A 22192-nucleotide genomic window follows, 5' to 3' on the forward strand; every position below is an offset into this window, starting at 1 on the left:
CATTGAATTGAGAACATTTTTGACTTAATGAAGAATATATACAATATATTTAAATTTAATTTATAACAGTTCATATTTTATGTAACATTGAAAATGACCCGATCGGAGTCGAAACGTTTGTTTTTGATTTATTTATTTGAATTAAATTGTTCGTTAATTTACTTGGCTCATTGCTCTCTTTATATTTATATTGTTTTATACATATTGAGCTTTATAATTACTTTTATTTTATATTATTATTATTGTTTCCTAACAATTCTTACTGACTTTTATTAATAAAATGATATGAATATATGTATATCAAAATTTATTTTCTCTTTAACTTTCTAATTTTAAAATTCTGTACTAGTATTTATTTATGTATTTCTTTGATTCATCAAATTAACGGATGACGGGTTCCGTAAATCTATAGATAGTGTTAAAACATTGTCGTTAAGATTAATAAGTTTTTGTTAACGCGCGCGTTATTAACGTTACTTTTTATTGTATACAGCTAGTTAATTAACATTTTGAATGTTTTACAATTTATTTCACAATAAAGCAAAATAAAAATTTATAATTGATAATAAGTTGTTAATAAAAATAAAAATTAGAAATAGAAAGGACAATAAAATTATGTTTTTACTATTAAAAAAAAATTTAACATGTAAATATGTTTAAGAGCTATCTATATTTTACAAACGTTAAAAGTAATAATTAAAAAATGCATTATCAAAACAAATAAAAAATGAATAAAAAGGTATTTTTAATGCTTATGTATTATTTCAAATAGATTAGTTATTGATTATATATTTTATATTTTTTCCTTGAAATTTTTTAAATCTAACAACTTATTTAACTAATTAACATCGATTTTTTATTTTTCTAAATATAATGTTAATGAATAAAATATGAACTTTTTTTTGTTCTAAATTCAAAGTAATTATTTTTTTATTCTTTACATTATCTTTTTTTATGTTACAGAATGATTGATAGCACGAAATTACTAATTAAATATAATCATCATTGATAACAAACTTTATACTATAGTAAGAACGCAATGATCGTAAGCCGAAATAGCTCAGTTGGGAGAGCGTTAGACTGAAGATCTAAATGTCCCTGGTTCGATCCCGGGTTTCGGCATTCTTTTTTTTTCTGTTAGATGAGTTCATAAGAAATACAGAGACAACCTGGTTCATCATCTCTTTTTAGGGAGTAATTCGAAACGAGCCGAAATAGCTCAGTTGGGAGAGCGTTAGACTGAAGATCTAAATGTCCCTGGTTCGATCCCGGGTTTCGGCAAGTGTCTTTTTTTTTAGATATAATTTACATAATATAGATGTACTCATGAGCTTTATTTTTGTTACAAAGAAAAATTGTTAGTAAAAAATATTTCATTTAATTTAATTCTATTTTTGAACATATATAATTTTTATCTATATTGAAGGCAATGAAATTTCAATTAAATTACATTTTCTTTTAAACTCTATAATTATCTTGTCTAAATATGGCGTTGGATTATCGAAGATGTTCGTGAAAGATTAGATTATCAAGAAATAGATAATTATAAATCTTTTCCTATTTTAATTAATTTATTTAACCTTTTGATGAAACATATCCTTAATATGCACTTAAATAACAGTTATTATTAAATTATTGCGTAAACGGATCAAAATCCTCTTGATTATACATGTAGTCGTCGACCTAGCCGCAGGCTACGATTGTATCATTCGCGTGAGTAAGGACGCGATTATATCGATAATAATGATTCTCGATGTAAAAGTCAACGAGCGTAATTCACGATTCAACGACCTGTTCATTGAGCAAACCGGTGAGCTCGCGTATGTTTGGAGTAATTACATTACACGCACAAATTACAATTATACACGTCCATCGCACGCTTGTTCGTCATGAGGCAAGATATTTGACACGGCTGACACATTGTATATGTCGCAATCCATTGTACGTCAAAAGTATTAGCGTTAAACCTTTGGCGTTTAACGGATTATTTACAGAGTATTTCAAAATCAACGTCGCGTCTCTTTCAATCACGAATCCTTCGCTGACAATTCTTTTCCTAATGAGGACGTTGAAATCATACTTCTTGATAGCCCTCCCTCTTTCGACATACGCAAATCACAAATAAATTGCAGTCTATTAAATATAAAAATTCGAGATAATCTCTGAGATAATCATATGTTAAAGTAAACGTCTGTTGCAAAACGTCGATGGGTGTGTCTATTAATCATTTTCGTGGTTTGAACTAGAGCTTCTTATTACCTAATGCTGTTGCATATTTATGGCAATTAATTATACGTCTGTACTCTAAATTCGAGATCTTCGATTTGTCGTCTGTAAATCAGCTTTCTACGCGCAAGCTTTCCCTCTTGAAATTTCAACGACGTGATTGCCTTCTCTTATCTACGTTTATTACCACACCGACCGATATTGCCTGCGGGATTCCGAAATGCGGTGTGCTTCTGGAACAATTATCTCTTAATTAGATTTCTGCTTCGAGAGCATGTATGTTTCATGGTGCTCTCCTACGCATCGATGCGCTATCTTCGTTTCCGTTCCACTTAACATTTCTGTGCTCCATAGGGAAATACCCTATAGAGTAACCAATACTTCCAATAATTTTACGAGATTTCATTTCTTTTTAGAATTGTATTAAGTTCAGAATTTTTTGAAAATCAATTGATCTTTTATTTGATTTGTTACTCAATATTTGCTTACTCAATAAATTATGTTTTGTTTACAGAGTCGTGACTGACGATCTACCAAACATGACACGCCTCGTGAGCCTTCTATTTCTATGTAAGTATAATTTAAATTTTATTTTTAATTAATATCGCAGAATAATATTCAAATAAGTCAACACTTTTGAAGAAACTGCATTTTTTTTTTAAATGATTCTTAGAACAGAATATAGTAATGGAAGTAAATATATAATAAAAAAAATGTATAATATTTATTTTATTATAATTACATGTATAATATAATAATAAAATAAAAAAATTCCTACATCCATTATTACAAGAGTTTTAATAAGTTCGATTGAAAAGTTAGATTACGAGAAAACGTGATAAAAACATAATAATTTAAATTTAATACAATTCTCATCTAATTTTCAATTTATTTATAAATATCTGGATTATTCAATAAAAAGGCGACGTGCATATTGGCATTAGTGAAGGCAGTAAATGAAAGAACTTGATCGATAAAACAAATATATTTCACAGTCCTGTCCCTTGTGATTCGCGGATTTCGTTCTTCAACGAATCAATTCATCGTCGATGAATCGGCGAAATAAAAATTCCTTCTTTTGAGCTTGGACGCGTTGACATCGTTCTCTTTTTGTCGTTCTTTGTCTTCCACGGTCTGGCATTTAAAGGATCGATGGGAATACGGGAATACAGTCAGCGAAACGGCATTTACTGGCGCGCCATCCTGATGGTCATCGGCCATCAGTAGTGGACAAACGATTAATCTCCACTGCGTCACTGTGCTGCGTGGAATTACTCAATATTTTTATTTATTATTTCCCCCTTATCTTCGCTATTCATCCGTGTTGCTAGCCGATAATTACCGATCAATCGCGTATCTATATATCTCTAGCAGCGTGGGAGCGCCGTGGCATCCTGTCGCGCGCGGATAAAGTCAAGGATTCGCTTCCGCGGCGAAGGTGAATCCTATGTTAGAATCGCTCGGTCCGGGATTTATGGCCGTTTACTCCACGCTTCTCTTCTGCGTCGAGGAGCACGGCACAATCTGCGGTACAAGAAGATCGATGTTGTTGACTCACCGGCCATTCACGCAGCATTTGTCACGCGCTTGTCGTTGCCTCTCATCGCGGAAATATGGAAATTTTATTTTCCTTCATGCGGAATTTGCGTAAAAAGGCTTTAGAGAAACAGCATATTTAAGCTACGTTTTCAGGGAAAATCGTAAATAGTAATTGATTTACATTTATTAATAAGCTGTATCGATTTCTCGATTACTTTTATATATACATATATAGCCTTATTAGGAATATATAATACAGTTAATTAGTTAATTAATATATTTGTTAATAAAAAAAACGTTTGCATGTTGATTGTTTATAAATTTTTCAAAAATTGATTTTAATATAAATCTTAGCTTATTTTACAGGAAGAAATTTAATTTCTGTTTGTATCATATAAAATAATTATTATTGATAATTAATAATTCTCTCTCTCTCTCTCTCTCTCTCTCTCTCTCTCTCTCTCTCTCTCTCTCTCTCTCGAATAATATCCAGTAATGCAAATACTCATAAATAAACAGATTTTATGTAAAGAAGAAATAATTTATATTATATGTAATGAGAGAGAGAGAGAGAGAGAGAGAGAGAGAGAGAGAGAGAGAGAGAAAGAGAGAGAGAGAGAGATGGAGACTAAAAAATAGAAAAAAGGATTATTTTTTGGAATTAAAAGAGTTCGTAAAAAGATTAAACTATATATTAGTAGATGGAGACTAAATTCAGGAAAGTAAAAGAGAAAATATAATAATACCCTCGTATATATTTATTAACGATTTTTGATGCTGATTAAAACTTTCTAAAAAATGTATCGCATTATTGTCGCAAGTCCGTATTTAAACATTAATTTATAGCGTAATGAAGAGATATATTGGATTAACTGGAGGAGCTACTGAATAACGTTTGAGAAACCTCTCAACGTAGCGAAGTAGAAAAGTTCACGACTACTTCGTTGGAAACGCGCGATTCGATATCCGGGACTTAGCGCAAGTATGCGCGGAAAATTTTTCATCGCCATGAAAGTTCGTCGCTTACCTTCGTGAAACTTTGCACGTTTTCCACGATCTCGTAAAGAATTTCGCGGAGCAAGTTATGACTTTGTCCGGATCACTTTTTATCCATCTTTGTTACTCTGTCGCATCGGTCTTTCTCTTTCTACGTTTTCCAATAATGTTCCGTATGGCTTTATATTCAGCACCATTGAATTTCTTCTTTGAGATTGCAGAATATTTGAAACCTATCGCTCGGATTGAACATAGTCAGATACTCAGATTATTAATTCTTTTAAAAAAAAAAAATATTTTTTACTTATAATTAGTTACCTCTTTGAGGCATATACAAATAATTTATTTTCAATATTATAATGTTTGTAGCGAATTCTATGTAAAATATATAGAATCGCCTTTTGTTATCATCTGTTATGATATAAAATCTTTTTATACGAATGATGCATATCATTAGAGTTAAATAAATAACAAAGAAATAAAGATTCACTTGGGTTTTATTTTTTAATTTGATAAAATTCAACTTGATTATATATATAGTTTTTTCTGTAACGTATAATAATTTTATAAATAACAAAAACTCGACCTGTATAAATCAAATATAAACTTGGAGAGAAAAGGGCACTGAGAGTCAAGCGCAGATTAACTTTAAGCAAATGCTAAAATATATAACAAACAAAACTTTTTTATTGTAATAATTGTGCTTCCTTTATTATTATTATTGCACAATTATTACAATAAAAAAGTTTTGTTTTTGCGCTTGACTTCTAGTGCTCTTTTCTCTTCAAGTTTATATTAAACATTTGAGTTTTAATTTTTAATTTGATACAATAGTTTTTTCGAGGAATAACAATTTTTGACAGAATTAAAGCTGCCTATTACTAGGGTTAGAATAAAAAGACCTTTATAGAAAAAAACATTTGTTCTATAAGAATATCTTTGAAGATAATAAATACCGTGCGAACTTCTAATATTGGTATTATACGTCAAACAACAAAACGACGATGGCCCATCGACCTCTGACTCGAGTTTTTATACTTATGTAATGTGTCACGCGCTTTCTCTCAACTATAAATTCTTTGATAAATTTTCCCGCGGCTCTTTGCGATTGCAAGTCATAACTCTTTGATATAATTCTTGACAATTTTCAGAAGCGCGTACTTAGAATCAAAATTTAATTAAAAAATTTTTTTTAATAATTTACACTATTAATTTAATAAGGAAAAAACTGATTAGAATTAAGTATTTTGAATGGAGTTTTTCTTTAAACCAAATAATTTACTAAACAATTATTTTATATTTTTAAAAGCAACAAATATTTTTTAAACTTTCAAGTGTTATCTGAAACAATTATTAAATATTGAAATATTATACAGGGTGTCATTAATCGAGCGAATCACCTATCATGAGCAGGTAGAGTAGACCGAACTGAGTCGAAAAGTCCTGTACCATTTTGAGATTGCAGCAATAGTTAACGAGATATTAATTTTTAAAGATTGGCGAATACGCGCGTCCGTTCGGCCTACCACACATTGAATGATTGTTTTTCTATTAATTGTCAGAATTATATTTTGTATTTTTAATTTCATGTATATATGTTTTCCATGTAGAGTTATCCTCGATATCTCAACACGTATCTAAGCACTCTCGAAAAAAATTATTTCAACTATCGAATGTATAAAATACCGTCGTTCTCTGACAGAATAAAATTACTTATAAGCTAAAAGAAGTTTGACAAGGTCAGTGTAATGCGTTTTCGATATTGATTTAGCTTGTTTTACCGCGAACGCTGAACGGCAGCGAGAAAAAAAATCTCGACATGTGCAATTCTACCATAAAACCCATGGGATTATACGGGCGCATCGACCGTGCGATTGTGCTGGCATGCATGTTTGTCGTTGATAAAGCTTCTTTATTCAACAGCGAAAACAGCCTGAACTGTTACCGCCGCTGGCATATTTTCACAACATCGCGTTGTAACGAAAGCAACTATACAAATGTCCCAAATGGTTGCCATAGGACGGCTATAGTATATAGGACATCCGGATTAGGCGACCGCACTTCGCTGACCTAATTTCCTATAGAACGAGACGCATGATTATTTAATCCCAACTCTAATCCTCGCTTCCGACTTTCAGGTATCGCTGCTACGTACACGCCTGGCCACTGTGAGACAGAGGTGAGTGCTTTCCGTTTTTTTTTTTCAATATTATTTTTCAAGATTAAGAATAGCCCTCTCTAGTCAAAAGATTTTCACCGTTAAAGATTAAAATTGAAACTAATCTTTAATTAAATCCGAAATGAACTTTGTAACTAATTTTGATTCTCTCTATGTAACTTTCAATGCCGCGCCGTTAATTTTATAAAAATGTCATTTAATTTGTCACGCAGTGATAATTTCGATACAATATCTCCGCGCGATCCTCTAAGTTTAATATTAAGTTCCTGACTTTTCCGTAAAATTGCCACGGATGATGAAGTTTTTATATCCATAAATTATCCTTCTCGGTACTTTTGTGAATTTTCCAGGCGGCAAGTTGAATCGGATAGTTTAGAAACACCTTAGAATATTTATTGCGGATTTTCTTAATTCTATAGAAGTATAAGTGAACGAACAATGCTCTCGTAAATATTCAAGTGGCGCTAATCTCAAGACCGAGGCGGCTCCAATCAGGCGACACTTTGAACGCCGAAGTTAATTAGCGGCTAAGTAATTAAAGTCCCCGCGGCCCTTATTTCCAGCAATGTAATTTAACTTTCGTAGAATTCCGCACGGACGGTGTACGCGCGACGGTTTATTGCGCGACGATTTATGGTTTGCGAGCAATCGATTCGGAAGAGGTAAAGCGCAGTCGGGAAACGCGCGTTTCGGGGCGACGCGAAATTTCCAACCGCGAGCGTGGAAACATGCGTTACGAACGCTCTTTTCTCATCCCTGCAGATGTAACGCGGATTTTAATTTACGGGAGCGCGAGATCTAATTACAGAGTTACCGAGTTACGCGCTCGCGCGCGAGCGAGCGGATTCCGTGAAAAATCGCTCGAGTGAAATTACGATACACTCTCGCGTTAGAGCGTCGCTTTGAAGTTGCCGTTAACATTGCTAATAAATGTCGACAATGGTCAATACCGTGATGCACCGTTTACTGGTTAACCGTGATTTACGCGACGTGTATAAGTGTAGGTAACGACGACGGACGCTCCTCTACCCGCGTTCCCTATACAGCGAAATTTAATCAAACTTTCGTTTCCCGGTGGGATGCGAGTTGCAGTATCGAATTTCATCGTATGCTGGATAACGCAGCGGCGAACGTTTGTTCGCATTTTGTGCGTCGTATCGTTTCGCGCACGCAAAATCAATAGCGTTTAATGCACTCGTCGCGCTCATTCGAGCGTACAAAAATTGATTTTCCTAATTATCAATACTTCACCGTATGACGGATATAAAGAAACAAAATTTCATGGTAAATTGTGGCTGTTCTTTTTTTTTTTAGGGATAATAGAGCTTTACGGCTAAATTCTCAAATTCGTTTAAATCATTTTTTGCGAATTGCTACCGCGTCATTTGGAGAAAAAATATCGCAAATATTTATATTGAAACGAAGTGATAATTGACCTCTCGGCTTCGTCTCAATTAGCTTTAAATTAAAAATAGTATTTTTTTTTAACGACTTTACATTAACGTTATCACCTGCAATCTTAAATGATGATTGGATTACAAGGGAGTATCTAAAGATGCAAGTAGACTGGAAGAAAAGAGCTAGCTGTAAGACGAGTTGAAAGTAGTGTATCTTCCAAGAGACCTGCGGAAACTCGTCATCGCGAGCGCTTTTCTGGAAGTAGTTCTACATTCTGAGAGCGTATTACGTTACAGGCATCGCGAGATGTCGAGCATGCGAGGCTGCCAGAGTTTCTCACGGAATTGGACCTGTCGAGTCTTGAGGCATCCGAGGAAGACGTCGAAGCGCTGAAGAAAATCGTGAAAAGGCTGGCACCCGAAAAGAACGGCGAGTACCAAGTTTACCAAGGTTCTCTCACAGAACTGTCCTACTAACCTCGACTCTACATCGCTAATCTCTTTTTCCTATCCGACCTGACTAAAGCGACTCGCTTTTTCTTCCATTGCCAGTCTTCTTCGGTAACGAGGACCTCCTCAAGGAGTGGCTCAAAGGAGCGGGTATTATTACTTAAAACGTCTTTCTCTGTGCATGTCGCGTCTCTTTGATGTAATAACCTGTAACCGTTCTTATTCGTGCACTTTTTTATTATCGTTTGTAGAATAAACTGTTTAACATGGCGTTTAAATCCTTTGATAAAAACTGATTATTTAAAATTAAAGAATATTGTGAAACTTTTAAACACTTTTATTTTTGTACTTTTATTCCATGCTTATTAATTGCTTTATATTAATCCCAATGTTTTGAATGAAATTATTAATGGCCAAGAAGAGTATAAATATTATACGTATAAAAAATGTTTTATGAATAAATATTTTTTTTTGCTCGTATTTTTTATCTCAGAATAAAAATATTTACCTATTCTAACGCGCTTCCAGCACTCTCCAGCGCGCTTCACGTATTATCTTTTCCCATATATATATTTACATTGTGCATGTGCATATTTGTCTTTCGCATGTAGATATAATGTACAGTCATACGAATTCACTGCAAGTTGTACATCTATACAAATATTTACCGGAAGCTTCATCGGAAAATTTGGAACGCTCCATACATAGTAATATCATACTCGTCATGCATGCAGAAGCGAAAATGAGAGCATTCGATGTCTGTATGGCTTTCCTCCAACCGTCTTTAGCGGTCAGATATTATGTAAGACTGTGTAAGCGAAAGTCATTGAGTGCGTGCGACTATCTCGGAACGATCAGACTGCGTTTCTGCTTTCCCACGAGGTGCAATTTTTCGTTTTACGATGATTGTGCGCCGGCGCTTCGTGACTTTCCACTGAAGTGACAGACTTTCTACGGCACTACTATTCTAGCCGATCTGTTATTCCTCTAAACGTGACGTAATTGCATTGTTACGTTTGGTAATTAAATTTTCGAAACGCGACGCATTAATGCATACCGGCAGATAATCTATCGCTCGTTTATCATCTTGTGTACGTAGCGATACGATGAGGGGATCTAAACGAACTTTGTCACTTATAGCCTTGGTAGTTATCGGTTCGTGAAATTCTTTATAATACGAAACATTAACTGCATAGTTCGCATGCTTCGTAAAAGCTCCAAGCGATTATGTTGCGACATTCATATTTAAAAGCATGGTTGTGAAAAACGCGGGACGCACATCAATAATGCCCGCGTTGACATAACAAGTATTATAAAATTTAATAACACTTCACTTTGTACTTAGGCGTGACAGGACAACCCGGAGTGGATTATCCAGCCCTCACGTCGATTCCAGCCACTTCATTCAGCTGTCGCGGCCTGAGAGGAGGATATTACGCGGATTTAGAGACAAATTGCCAAGTAGGTGACATCGATATTACATACGACGACTAGATTCGAGCAAGTCACACGGATTGATACTCGATCCGGTGATTGTTATGTTACGGATTATTGAAAATCGAAAAACTTTGTAGAATGTCTGAAAAAATATGATAAATATACGAGTACACATGCCAAATAAAAAAAATTTGGAAAATAAAAGAGAACAAAAAACGAAATAAACAACTTTGAAAAATGTTTTCCTTTTAACATGAATTTTTATATAATGTATATGCAAAATTATCTTTGAAAAAGTAATCTTATTTAATAATGGCATTTGTAGCATTTCAGCGGAGACTTTTTGTTATTGAGGCACTTGTTATCGAAGTTGAATGTACTTTCAGGTATTCCACATCTGCGACAATGGACGTAAGATCTCGTTCCTGTGTCCCAATGGTACGATTTTCCAACAATCGCAACTTATATGTGACTGGTGGTTTAAAGTCGACTGCAGCAAGTCCACAGAGTTGTACGAGCAGAGTGTCGAGCAATTGGCCGAGGAAGAGAAGAAACGTGCGGAAGCGAGAAAGATGAAATCCGAGTTTCATCGCGAAGCAGAAGAACAAAATAATGCGGATTATTACGAGAATGATTACGATGGCAGACAAAATGGTAGAACGAATCCGTACGGGCAATCCACCGACAAACAGAATCAGATTTCGGAAAGACAGAATGAACCAAAATCTAATCAACACTTCGGGCCAAACAACGTTTTCGAGAATACCCGTGGTTCTGGTCGGTTTCAAGAGAACAACGCGAATGCATTACGAACTAATGAGAAAACGAGTCAGATACCCGATAATTACGATCAGCCATCGAAACAGCGACAATATCATGACAACGGATCGAATTATCAGGCAGTCAATAGACAGAGAAATCAACTGGACACCCAGAATAACAAATTTAATTACGAGCACAATAATAAGTTCCAGGATAATCGGCAGAATTATCAGAGCAATACGCAGAATTATCAGTCTAATCAGAACACGCCGCGCAACGAAAAGCCGGCATTTAATAATCCGAAATCGCGAACTTCGACGCGAAACAATCTGTTCAGTTCTAACCAGTCACAAAAAGCTACGCCGACGTACATGGAGACGACAACCTTCAGAACTACAACCACGGCGCCTCCGAAGGAATACCAACAGTTTGCGGAAAGCGCCGCATTCGTGTCCAACCGCGGTCATCGCTTCAACTCGGGCAAATCCGAGAATGCTCGACAGTACTATTATCATTCATACGATTATCGAGATCATACCACTACCACTGGCTACCGCGGTCACGAGACGACTACCTCGACGCCACAGAGGAACAAAGAGAGTGAGACAGTATCCTTCACACCCAAGACGGGCGCCCCACCGTACCCCGGTCCCACATACGCTCCTATCTATAAGCCCAGGACAACGACGTTGCCACCTTATGAAACGACATTACAGTACACACCAACCACCGAAACGTCGCAGTACAGCACTCCTTCCTATAAGCAAGATGATATTCTGGAAACCACTTACACTAATGTTGACACCACGACAGTGACATCGTTTCCCTCCGCAGAGGAGTTCCCAACTGCATATAGCATGCGGACTTCCCCTGCTGTAGGAAGAATACCACCAGCTTCTGGGAATTATCGAAATCAGCAGTATATTGATAACAGGGTAACTGAACAGAAAGACACTGATACTTCTTTCGCGACTACGCGTCCATATGTGAATACAGAGAGTTATCGACACAACGCTGCTAATGTTACTTCAACCATCAGTCCAGATGCGTTTCCCACGACCTCTGTGCCATGTTATGATGAGTGTCATGGGCAAACCTATCGCCCCAATTATCAATACGAGAATAGTATCACGAACATCGAAAACAAAAGTACAACGTTGGATCCTTGGCGAGCGACTTTACAAAGTTTTCAGCAGAATTCAATAAGCTCGACCGAAAAGCCGTGGAAAAGCACCAATGGTTATCAACAGAGCGGATCTACCAGCAAAACTTTAAGTCCTTACGATACCAGTTTCACCTATAAACAGGGGAAAGTGCTGTCCACTTTAAGCCCGTATGTACCTTTCACTAAAAACTACGTTTACTCCACGATGACCACTACGCCGACGCCAAAACCGCCGACCACTGTGCCGACATACAGTTCCACTCTGACAAATTATCGCATCACAGCCAGCAATCTGATACCCAAGGTAAAATCGTCGTCGCCGGCAACGAGCAAACCCAAAGACAGAGCGACTTACTTACCTGAGGTTGGCAGCAAACCACCACCGATTTTAGAAGATAGACCTTATGCCGAACGGGAACACGCGCTTAGTATGTTACACTCTCTTCAAGGTTTAGAAAATAATGGGGAAAATCTGAGTGAAATCGGCGCGAAAGATGGAAACAGTCGGAACGGGCCCTCTGCGCCCGGTCCATCTACTTTGCATTCGTTAGCTCTATACTTCGCCACGGCTGGCGACAACCTCGACTCCAATGAGACTATCGAATCTACCGCAAGTGTCGAGGAAGCTGAGGGTAGAGAAGACAGCCACTCACATAATATGTCCGTTGAATTACCGACCAGCATTCTCACACAACACACCATCTCCTCGTACGTTGAGCTGTTCAATCTGAACAATGCGCTCGAAGGAAACGCCACAATGGCTGAATTTACGTCGGAAGCCGATGATCTTGGCGGTGAGATAAACGAGGATCTAGAGATCGAACAAAGCGAGGGTCCAGTGAACGGCGCGAAAAGATCGAACAACACCAAGTTGCGCGAACTGGCCCAGGTCTTTACTCACGCTCTGTCGGCATATCTACAGGATCCGGAAACCTTTAAAAAGGTGCTTACTGAGATCAGGCCTACGCAACCACCGACGACGACCATCGATGACGATCAATTTGAAATGACGACATTATATCCAACTACTGCGGAAGAATATGCATCAGTGACCAAAGAGAAGGATGAAGTTTTGGATTTTTCCGACGATACCGACGTTACTAGAAGGCGTAAACCAACTACCATATTCCCAACCACTTCACAACCACCTGTCACTACTGATAGATCGTATTCGACTTACTACACGACGCCGTATGATGAATATACAACTTTAGAGAGCCAAACGCGAAGGCCAATTTACTATCCGAGTACGACGTTGTTACCGCCCAGTGCTTCATCACACGATGCGCGGGATTATGTTGAATCATCAACACAAAGTGGTAATACGTTTGCTTTCGAAGTAAATCGCGTTTTTACTACTACTATGAACGATATTCAAAATTACGATGGCGATACGAGGGATACGACCGATCTGTCATCCGTCTACGATAATTATTTTCCACTGGATGAGTACGAAAATCGAAACAAGATCGGTGGCTTCCAAAATAACACGGCAAGAACCTTCCAACCTTATGGTAAAAATGTCAAACCAATCGGAGCTACACCTATAAGTAATTACATGGCGTCGTCGACGGTGCCGTCTTTTATTAATTCTGGGAAAGGAACGACTTTACCTAGCTGGGGTAGAGGCTCGGCTGGTGATAAACCTGTTCAAAATCTTACACCACCTCATTATTATCAACATTTCGGTAATGTGAAGAGTTTCACAGCGTCAAACAGCATTCTGCCGAATCAGGTGGTGCGCTCAACGACGCCTCTGTCGAGAAGCAAATCCTCCTACAAGACCGCCAGCACCACCGGTCAACCATTCAGGATACGTTACTACGAATCAACGACAGCACCGTCCGAATCTCTTGCCACTGCTCGCAGTTCGTACTCGAAGTATAGAAACAATTATAAGGAAAATAATCACAAGTTGGAAGGTACTCGCAAGCCTTTGGCGACAACGACGGCAACGACAATTCGGGACAACATCAAGACACTAGATCCCGTTACTGCGACCGTCAGCGATGCTACTCCATATACTACTGTTATTCGTGCTACTAGTAATCCGACGGACGTCTCAACCACGAGACACGCCAATTTACTGAATAATGATCATTGGACTTCTTCGCCTATGGTCACTCAGCTCTGGGAGACAACGGTGTTCGTAGATCCTCGACACATTAATCACGGTCTACAGTCGAATATCGGCACCACTCAGTTGCCAGATACAACTGATAATGCTATTAGTGAAGAATCAGAACCCACCATAACGGCGAGCACTGCGAGATCGTCGAAATTGTCCGATGTAGATCTCGACGTGACAACGGAATCACGTACAACTAGCACACCAAGTCCTTGGCAATGGGCGACGAGCGATAACGATCCACCCGTAACGTTTACTCTGCTACCAACAACCTTTACTGCAGAAAACACAGCGACGCCAACTCCGATTATCACGACGCGATCCAGCATAACGACCACGATTACCTCCTCGGTGACGTCAACCAATGCCGTCTCCCGGGACAATTTGGCATCCACTCTGCTGCCATTTGCGCAGGGCAACGCGTTGAATGCCACTGAGAGCGAAGTGATAAAGGCGCACGAGATGTTCGGTAAGCTGAACGAGACAAGCTCGAACACGCTGATGCGAGTGATGAAACAGGCCGATAGCAATGCAACAGTAAGACAATTGGTGCTATTGCTGATAAGCCATTGCAATGGTCCCAGAAACAAGACGATGGAGCAGGAGAAGGAACAATTGTTGGACGCACTTCTGAGGATGCCCGTTAACGAGTTCAGTTCGGAAGAATCGCGAGAAATCATCGCTGGCATCAACAGACTTAACTTTTCAATTCGTACGTATTACACTATTTAATCATGACAATATTTATTTATAGAATGTTTTATGAAAATATTCGATCTTTGAATATCGCATCAAAACAATAAGGATGCTTTACTTACTTAGATAAATGTATCTAATAAATAATACATACGTACATAATCTATATTGAATGTAGATCAAATTTAGCGGATTACAAGTTGATCGTATAATTCATTAACCGTTTTAATGCATACGAGACATAAAAATACAATCTTCTAAAAAATTGATTTAAAAACGTTATATTAAAATGCAAAGTTTTTGTTTACGACACAATTTAAAAAATAATACATGAATTAAAAAAAGCAAGATCAACAGTAAATTTAAATAGTTAAAATTATTTGTTTCTTTCATATGATATTTCTTATTCTTATATTGCTTATTTTAAAAATATTGTATAACATCACTCATTTTATACAAAAAATGGTATTTTACGTTTTTTTAGCTAACATTTTATTATTTATTAGACAAGGCCGATTAATTTTTTATTTTATCATTTTATAGCTAAACTAAGAGCGGCTACTTCGTATCCCACGACGATAAGAACTCCTCGAGCGTCGTCCGTGAGACCCACTCCATCTGCATTATCTGTCACAACGTTTCGCAGTAGGACAGGACGAAAATTCCGTACGACCACCGAGAATGTCAATTCCTTTGCCAGAAGATCAGACGACGCTGTCTCGGAAACGAATAATTCTTTGTCGGAGAACGAGGCTACAGCTTCTGACAGCCGAGCTCTCGAACTCCTCAGGTCGCTATACACGGTAGCCGCTAAATGGGGCTGAGAAGCCGCACAATCGACGACCGATCGGAACTACGTGCGCGTCGGAAGACTCTCGAGATGAAGATCTCGCTGGAGTATCAGAAGACGTCCACCTGTCAATACATTGGAGTAGATCGTTGCTGTCATCCATCATCGTATCACTCCGTCTAGCCTAAATTCAAGGATTTAAGCTCCGAACGGTGAATCGGTTTTGATCTTGGCCCATGAATCGATGTCCATGAACGCAAACAGCACAAGCCTGCTCTGCGTTTTATCAGAAGAGACACGGAACACCGTACTTCTTGTCGAATATACTCATTATAAATCGGCAACATTAAGTAATTGTTAATTCTAGAATTTTTACGTTATTAAATTTGACCGCTATATTATTACACTTGCATGCAATAGTCGGAAAATTAAGTTTATAATCGAAGATTGACTTCTTCGAGCTTAAATCGATAACGCTGCTGCGAAGTTTGATTTAACTTAGGGCCGAGATTGACACCTGCGCTTGCGGATATTAAACAGGTTGTGTAACGATCGATTTCGGACATGTAAATGCGACTGCTTGATATCCGCGACCGAGCATAACTCGTGTCGGTTAATATGCGGAGTCCCGATCGATCATCGATCGACAAGATCGCAATATAATAATTAACCGGCTGTAGTCTGACTTAAGATTATGTATTGCTCGCCGTCCTTCTTATTAAGAATAAAACATCGATCGCCTCGTAACATCGGCAACTATTACTTGAAGATAAAAAAAAAAACGCCTGCCATACTTCGTCCCTTCTGTTTAGCGACTTGCGTGAACGCTACACTCAACTTATTAACTCTCTTCTCTCTATAATCAAAGAAGTTCACACATATTAGCAAGGTAATTTTATACGTTTCACTTGTGTTTATCATGCAATGATATAATAACAAAGTTTCTCTAAATGTTTCCTCTTTATGTAATTTTATGAGTTATTAACTGGCTATCACACACACACACATGTAACATAGCATAATCTTCGAAGTGTTGTCCATATATGTTCATATGTAGTAGTATCTATGTTTAGAGAAATTAATTTTATTATTGAAAAATAATTTGATAAAACGTTTTAAATATTTTGATTAAAATCTCCTAAATGTGGATAGATATATGACTACGTGTTTGAAATGAGAAGAATTTTAATTACTGATATATAGAATATGAGGGATCTTCTTTATTACATTAATTTTTTATTCCTAGTATATGTACTTGTGTAAAACAGTGATTGTCTTGCATGCCAACGTAAAAAGGGGGTAAACATTTTGACACGTTCGCGCTCATCTCGTGTTGCCAGGTACATCGTTAAATTGCAACTCGTTTTTCGTTAAATTACATACGAAATTGGCGGAATGTGATGGCACGTGGTGAATTGCACCATGTACACTTATGGTTATCCGTACTGGTCGGACTCTACGTGACACAATTTCAACCCTTTCCTCACGTATCTTCCCCCAACGAAGTCACTGTTGTCCTCTTTTGAAATAATTTTTGAGCGATATCAATTTTTGCCGGCAGCATTGAATTAATATTCGGTGGAAACGTATGAATTCTCGTTCCAGCCGAAAACTATTCAGTATTATAAAAAGACTCTCTAGAAAGGACCCGCCCAGCTTTCCGGCGGATCACGTGAAATTATTTATTTGTCTTCGCTGTGTTGCGATTCCTACGTACCTACGGCTAACAGTAAGTTACTTATATCTTGAAATTACGGTGTTGGTAACGTTCTCTTTCATTTGGACAATTTCGAGGTCGGCGATGCGCTTCCGTTACGATCCCGAAATGTCCAAATGGGGTTTCTAGGTCATTATTTAAGTACGCGACTTAGCGTGTAGTTGTGTATCAACTTTATGTAATATATCTTTGTACAGTATGTGAATAAATATATACAGGGTTTTGTTTAGCTACGTTCTACCTGTCACGTACGTTCCTCATAATACTTTTATGGATGCTTTAATTTTTTAATAATACCTTTCATGCTAGAATACTATTCAGGCGCATATTTAATTTTTTTTACTAATTATACGTTTCATATTTGAAGAAAAATCTTTTTTTGACTCTTATATCGCTCTTGTCTTCTTATTGTTTATTAATTTTTTTTATTACCAACATTGATTAAAGAAAGACATATTGCATCTTTTTACATTTTATATAATAAACAATATATTTTTTAAATTATTAAATATTAAATAACTTAACACGTTACATTTGTATCTTATTTGTTTGATACTTTGAAAAGAAATAGATATATATTATAAAATTTAATTTTGAAATTACACAATAATATATGATTAAATCTTTTTTACGTTACACATAAATTATTTACACGAAAAATATTATATTATTAAATTAGGTCAATTGACCTAAATTAATCAAGTATAATTAATACAGTATCTTCTATTTTCAAGAACTTCGATATTTTTAATGAATAATCGATCGTCAGGAAAATTTACATTCGCTGAAAAGGAAACGTTTCATCATTGTTATTGTCGAAAGTAGAACGCGAACTATTCATTTTTAAAGAAGTCATTTACGCTTGATATATGTAGATCGCTACAAATGTCAGCGGCAACATGTTAATAACTTACGCAGAGTAATGAGCGTCATTATAATGTTTTTGAGGCAGGTCCTCGGAAGAACGAGCATGGGTAAATGGCTACGGTCGTCAACGGTTGCACAAATAGGTACCTAGAGAACAGAAGGGTCTTCCTCTTTGCGTCTTTCTCGTCGTGCATGTACCTACTTCAACCTCCATACACGAGCACACACGTTCGTGTACATTTTTCTGAAATCCTGCAGTACGAATGCTTCAATTTAAAAATAAATTAATGCGCATTTTATAATTGACGGGCTTAACGACGTCGTAAAAGAATAACGACGAGATTTCGCATCATAAAACGCCCGAGAGAATACGCATACAATTTCAATTGACCTAATGAAGAAACGCGAGAGAAGCGAGGATCGCACTCGGGTCGGAGGCCATTGCACAAATGGTTGATTAATATTTCTAAGGACGTACGCGCTTACCGTAGTCAGATCGTAAGCGTCATAAGCAGAATGCCGGATCTTCTATTTACATGGAATATTACAAAACTATTCTACAAGGACGACACTTTTTCGCGTTATATTTGATCGCTCGATCGTCCCGTTTGCCAGAAGCGCAACATTTTTAGGAAAAAAATATGATGGGGATTTAGGTATAACTGGAAAAAATAATTCTGTAAATATTTTCTTTGTATGTGAATAACGTAAACGTTATTTTTTTTTTTCTAGTTTATTTTTACAGCGAAGCTACGATGTTTTTTTTTTAGTAATTTACAAATGGTGTACCAAAACAGCATGTATTTTCTTTTCAAAAATATCTACAATTTTAGTTTTTAAATTAATTTTTGTTATAACAACAATTATTTAACAATTTCAGGTCTCTGATTAATTACTTTTTGTATCAGTTCGATATATATAATTTAGAAAAATAATTTGTTTAACAATTGCAAGCGTAAATCAATATGAAGGAACTATATCTAAGTTGGCCAACTTTTCAGGCATGGAGTCTTTCGGATTCAGCCACTCTGTGGCGCAACTTTTGCCTTCGCTACAATGCGAATGGACATCCGCCTTCAGCAAGACCGAGATCGATTCGCCGCCTCGACGCAACATATTCAAATTAATGTCCGGAGATCGGTATCCGAATGAAGAGTTACAAGAGGCAGGAAGAAGATCGTTACTCCTTCATCTTGCTTTTTCCGCAAATGTAAATGAATCTATCTGATAATTATACTTAAACGAACATCATATTCACTCACATAAGTGTTTAACACAATGTAAAGCTGTACAGCTTTGAATACAGTAGAAATTACCTTATTTTCACAGTTATAGTGCTTTATTTTGTTTTTTCATAAAAATCTTTTCTTTTTTTTCCATTTTTTTGGGAGATAATGCATTATAATATATGTTACATTACCGAGAGATTTATTTACTTAACTACTGCTTGTCAAGATTTATCTTTAAAAATCTTAGTTAGGGGCAGACAGTTAGAAATGCATTTAAAATAATGCTGCAAGGGACGTGCGTTTAGATACTATCGCGAAAGATCCAAGTATTAAGTAATAATAGTTACTATCAGTATAGTAATTTAACATACTGGGCGGTAATCGTGCCAACATCGCGAATCTCAATGTCGGACGACAGTAAATCATAAGCTGATTCTCGGTGACACTGCGGGGAAAAACTCCATATAAAATGAACAAAACTGGATCGATATATAATCTGAGTTTGTCGCGCGACAGATTTGGAAATCCATCTGGATAGAGAAGGCCAAGATTATCTATTTCCCTTGGAATGATGTTGACTCGTGCCTACATTATACGCTGACCTAGTCCTTTTCCGAACAGTGTAAACAGTAAAACTTGTGTAAGCATTTTGCTGAGTGACAAATAAGCAATATACTTTTGTTAAACTTAAGTATTGTTTCATTCTTTTTTCCTAAAAGTTACTATTAATTTGTAGAAACATAATATTATCATTTAGCACTTTTTTCTCAAGTACTAAATTCTTTAATAAAATTTTTTTATGTTTTTATTTAGCACTGTCGTGCGTTTTTAATTGATATCAAAATCAGAAATCAAAAGAGAAAATATTTAAAAAAATCCTACATTGTTTATAAAAATATAAATTGTGCGTTTTGAATATCGATCAAGGATGATATAAAAAATTTCATCCATTCCTCAAGTTTGCCATTCTTTAAGTCTCTATCTTTGTGCTCTGGCAAATATACTCAAATAAATTATTTAAATAAATCTCGGTAGATTTTTTTCGACATTCGGACGAGTTTTAAATGATTCTCATTGTATTGCTCGAACGGGACATCTAAGATCGAGGCCGGTCCGATTCCGAACGTGGATCTCCCGTCTGTACAATTATCTTCGCGCTCTACTGGTGAGGCGGTAAAAGGTCGCGGTTGATGCAATCGGCCACGATATACTCTGCAGAGTACGTGGTTAGATTACGGCGTGTTGGCCAATTGCCAGAGCTCAATTAAGGCTTTTTAGTTTTACGAGCGCTTATCGCCCCCTTGTAACGTCAAGTAGCGTGTGGATTATTGTTTAAATACGGTCCGTTGACTTGATCGCACGCGCACCTGCATTAAATGCTCTACCAATGTACTCATATAAACGCACATATTTACATGACTAAACATGTGAGAAACGTCGACAATTACGATGATTTACCGTTTCATGGAGAATAAGGGAAAGATACTAACAAATAAACTTAACCAAGTAAACCAATTAAACTAAGCAAAAGGAGTGTCAGACATAGATTTTTCAAATTTTTTACAGTTCTTTTTTATTATATAATAGTATAAAGAAATTTGTTTTAGCTCAAATTAAGTTTTCCAATTAAAAATATTTTTTCATTTTATACAAAAACCCAATTTTATTTATTTTAAAGCAACATTTATTTTTTAATAAATCTACACCCAATATTTTTAAAGTTTGATATATGTACATACATATAGAACACCAAAATAATAGTCAATAATAGTTTTAAAAACACAGTCTATAGTAAAAAAAAACTTTAAACAGCCTTAAATAAAACTAGATATTTTATTTTGTGTAAAATAAAAAATTTTGAAGACTTAATTTAAGCTAAAATTAAGAACAGATTTCTTCATATTTTAATTAAGAGAAACAACTGTAAAAAATTTGAATAAAATAAGGACACTAACGTTCTCTAACGTTTACTTCTGCAGTTAAAATACTAAGAAACGGGGGGTTGACAAAGACTAATGTTTTTTTTAAACATTATGTTTCTTTTTAAACATGTTTTTAATAATCGCAAAATATTTGAACTGTTTCATTTTTTTTTATTTGTTATAGATAATTTGTTTTTCAGAGATCTCTTAAATTGGATCATTATATCGCAAACAATGGTTTGTTCGTGTTATTTGTACTTGTTACATTCAGCATGTTTGTTTTCCTTTTCTTCAACGCCCAAATACATATCTATCCCATCTTAAGTTAAAAATTTTTTTGGAGATTTTAAGCAACGCAAACAGACCTAATGTCTACTATTGTCTTAAAGATACTAAAACTTGACAAATTTTTCATTTAACATTCTCGTGCTCATCGCAGTTATCGTGTGTTAAGTGAACCAAAAGGTTAGGGCTTGCTAATCGGCTATTATAGTTAAGGATAAAATAATTTTTAGATAGAAAGATTGTGATTTACATTCCTAGCGAAGAAATTATTCATTTTAACTGGTATTTTACGATACTACGTATTCATTTTTCAACTAGTTAAAAATTGCCATGACAAGTAATGTTAATCACATTAACATTTATATCGAGAATGTCATTGCATATTTACTTTTTTCTCAGAAAAATAT

The 22192-nt window shown here is 36.1% G+C and overlaps 1 protein-coding gene and 2 non-coding genes across 3 annotated transcripts; all 3 read left to right on the forward strand.

The window, feature by feature from the left end:
* The first annotated feature begins 1049 nt into the window (after positions 1-1049).
* TRNAF-GAA (transfer RNA phenylalanine (anticodon GAA)) lies at positions 1050-1122 on the forward strand. Its single transcript has one exon. It is a non-coding gene; the product is annotated as a tRNA-Phe (tRNA).
* Positions 1123-1208: 86 nt separating this feature from the next.
* On the forward strand, positions 1209-1281 carry TRNAF-GAA (transfer RNA phenylalanine (anticodon GAA)). The gene has a single exon. It is a non-coding gene; the product is annotated as a tRNA-Phe (tRNA).
* Positions 1282-8861: 7580 nt separating this feature from the next.
* thw (chitin-binding domain protein thawb) lies at positions 8862-16415 on the forward strand (the record flags this gene model as incomplete). Its single annotated transcript, XM_018545755.1, has 4 exons — positions 8862-8937; positions 10133-10248; positions 10611-14991; positions 15519-16415. Coding segments are annotated over 4 exons (4854 nt in total), but the record flags the coding sequence as incomplete, so codon positions are not given.
* Positions 16416-22192: the final 5777 nt, after the last annotated feature.

The sequence above is a fragment of the Cyphomyrmex costatus genome, unplaced genomic scaffold, assembly GCF_001594065.2.
Source record: "Cyphomyrmex costatus isolate MS0001 unplaced genomic scaffold, Ccosl1.0 scaffold502, whole genome shotgun sequence".
NCBI lineage: Eukaryota > Metazoa > Arthropoda > Insecta > Hymenoptera > Formicidae > Cyphomyrmex > Cyphomyrmex costatus.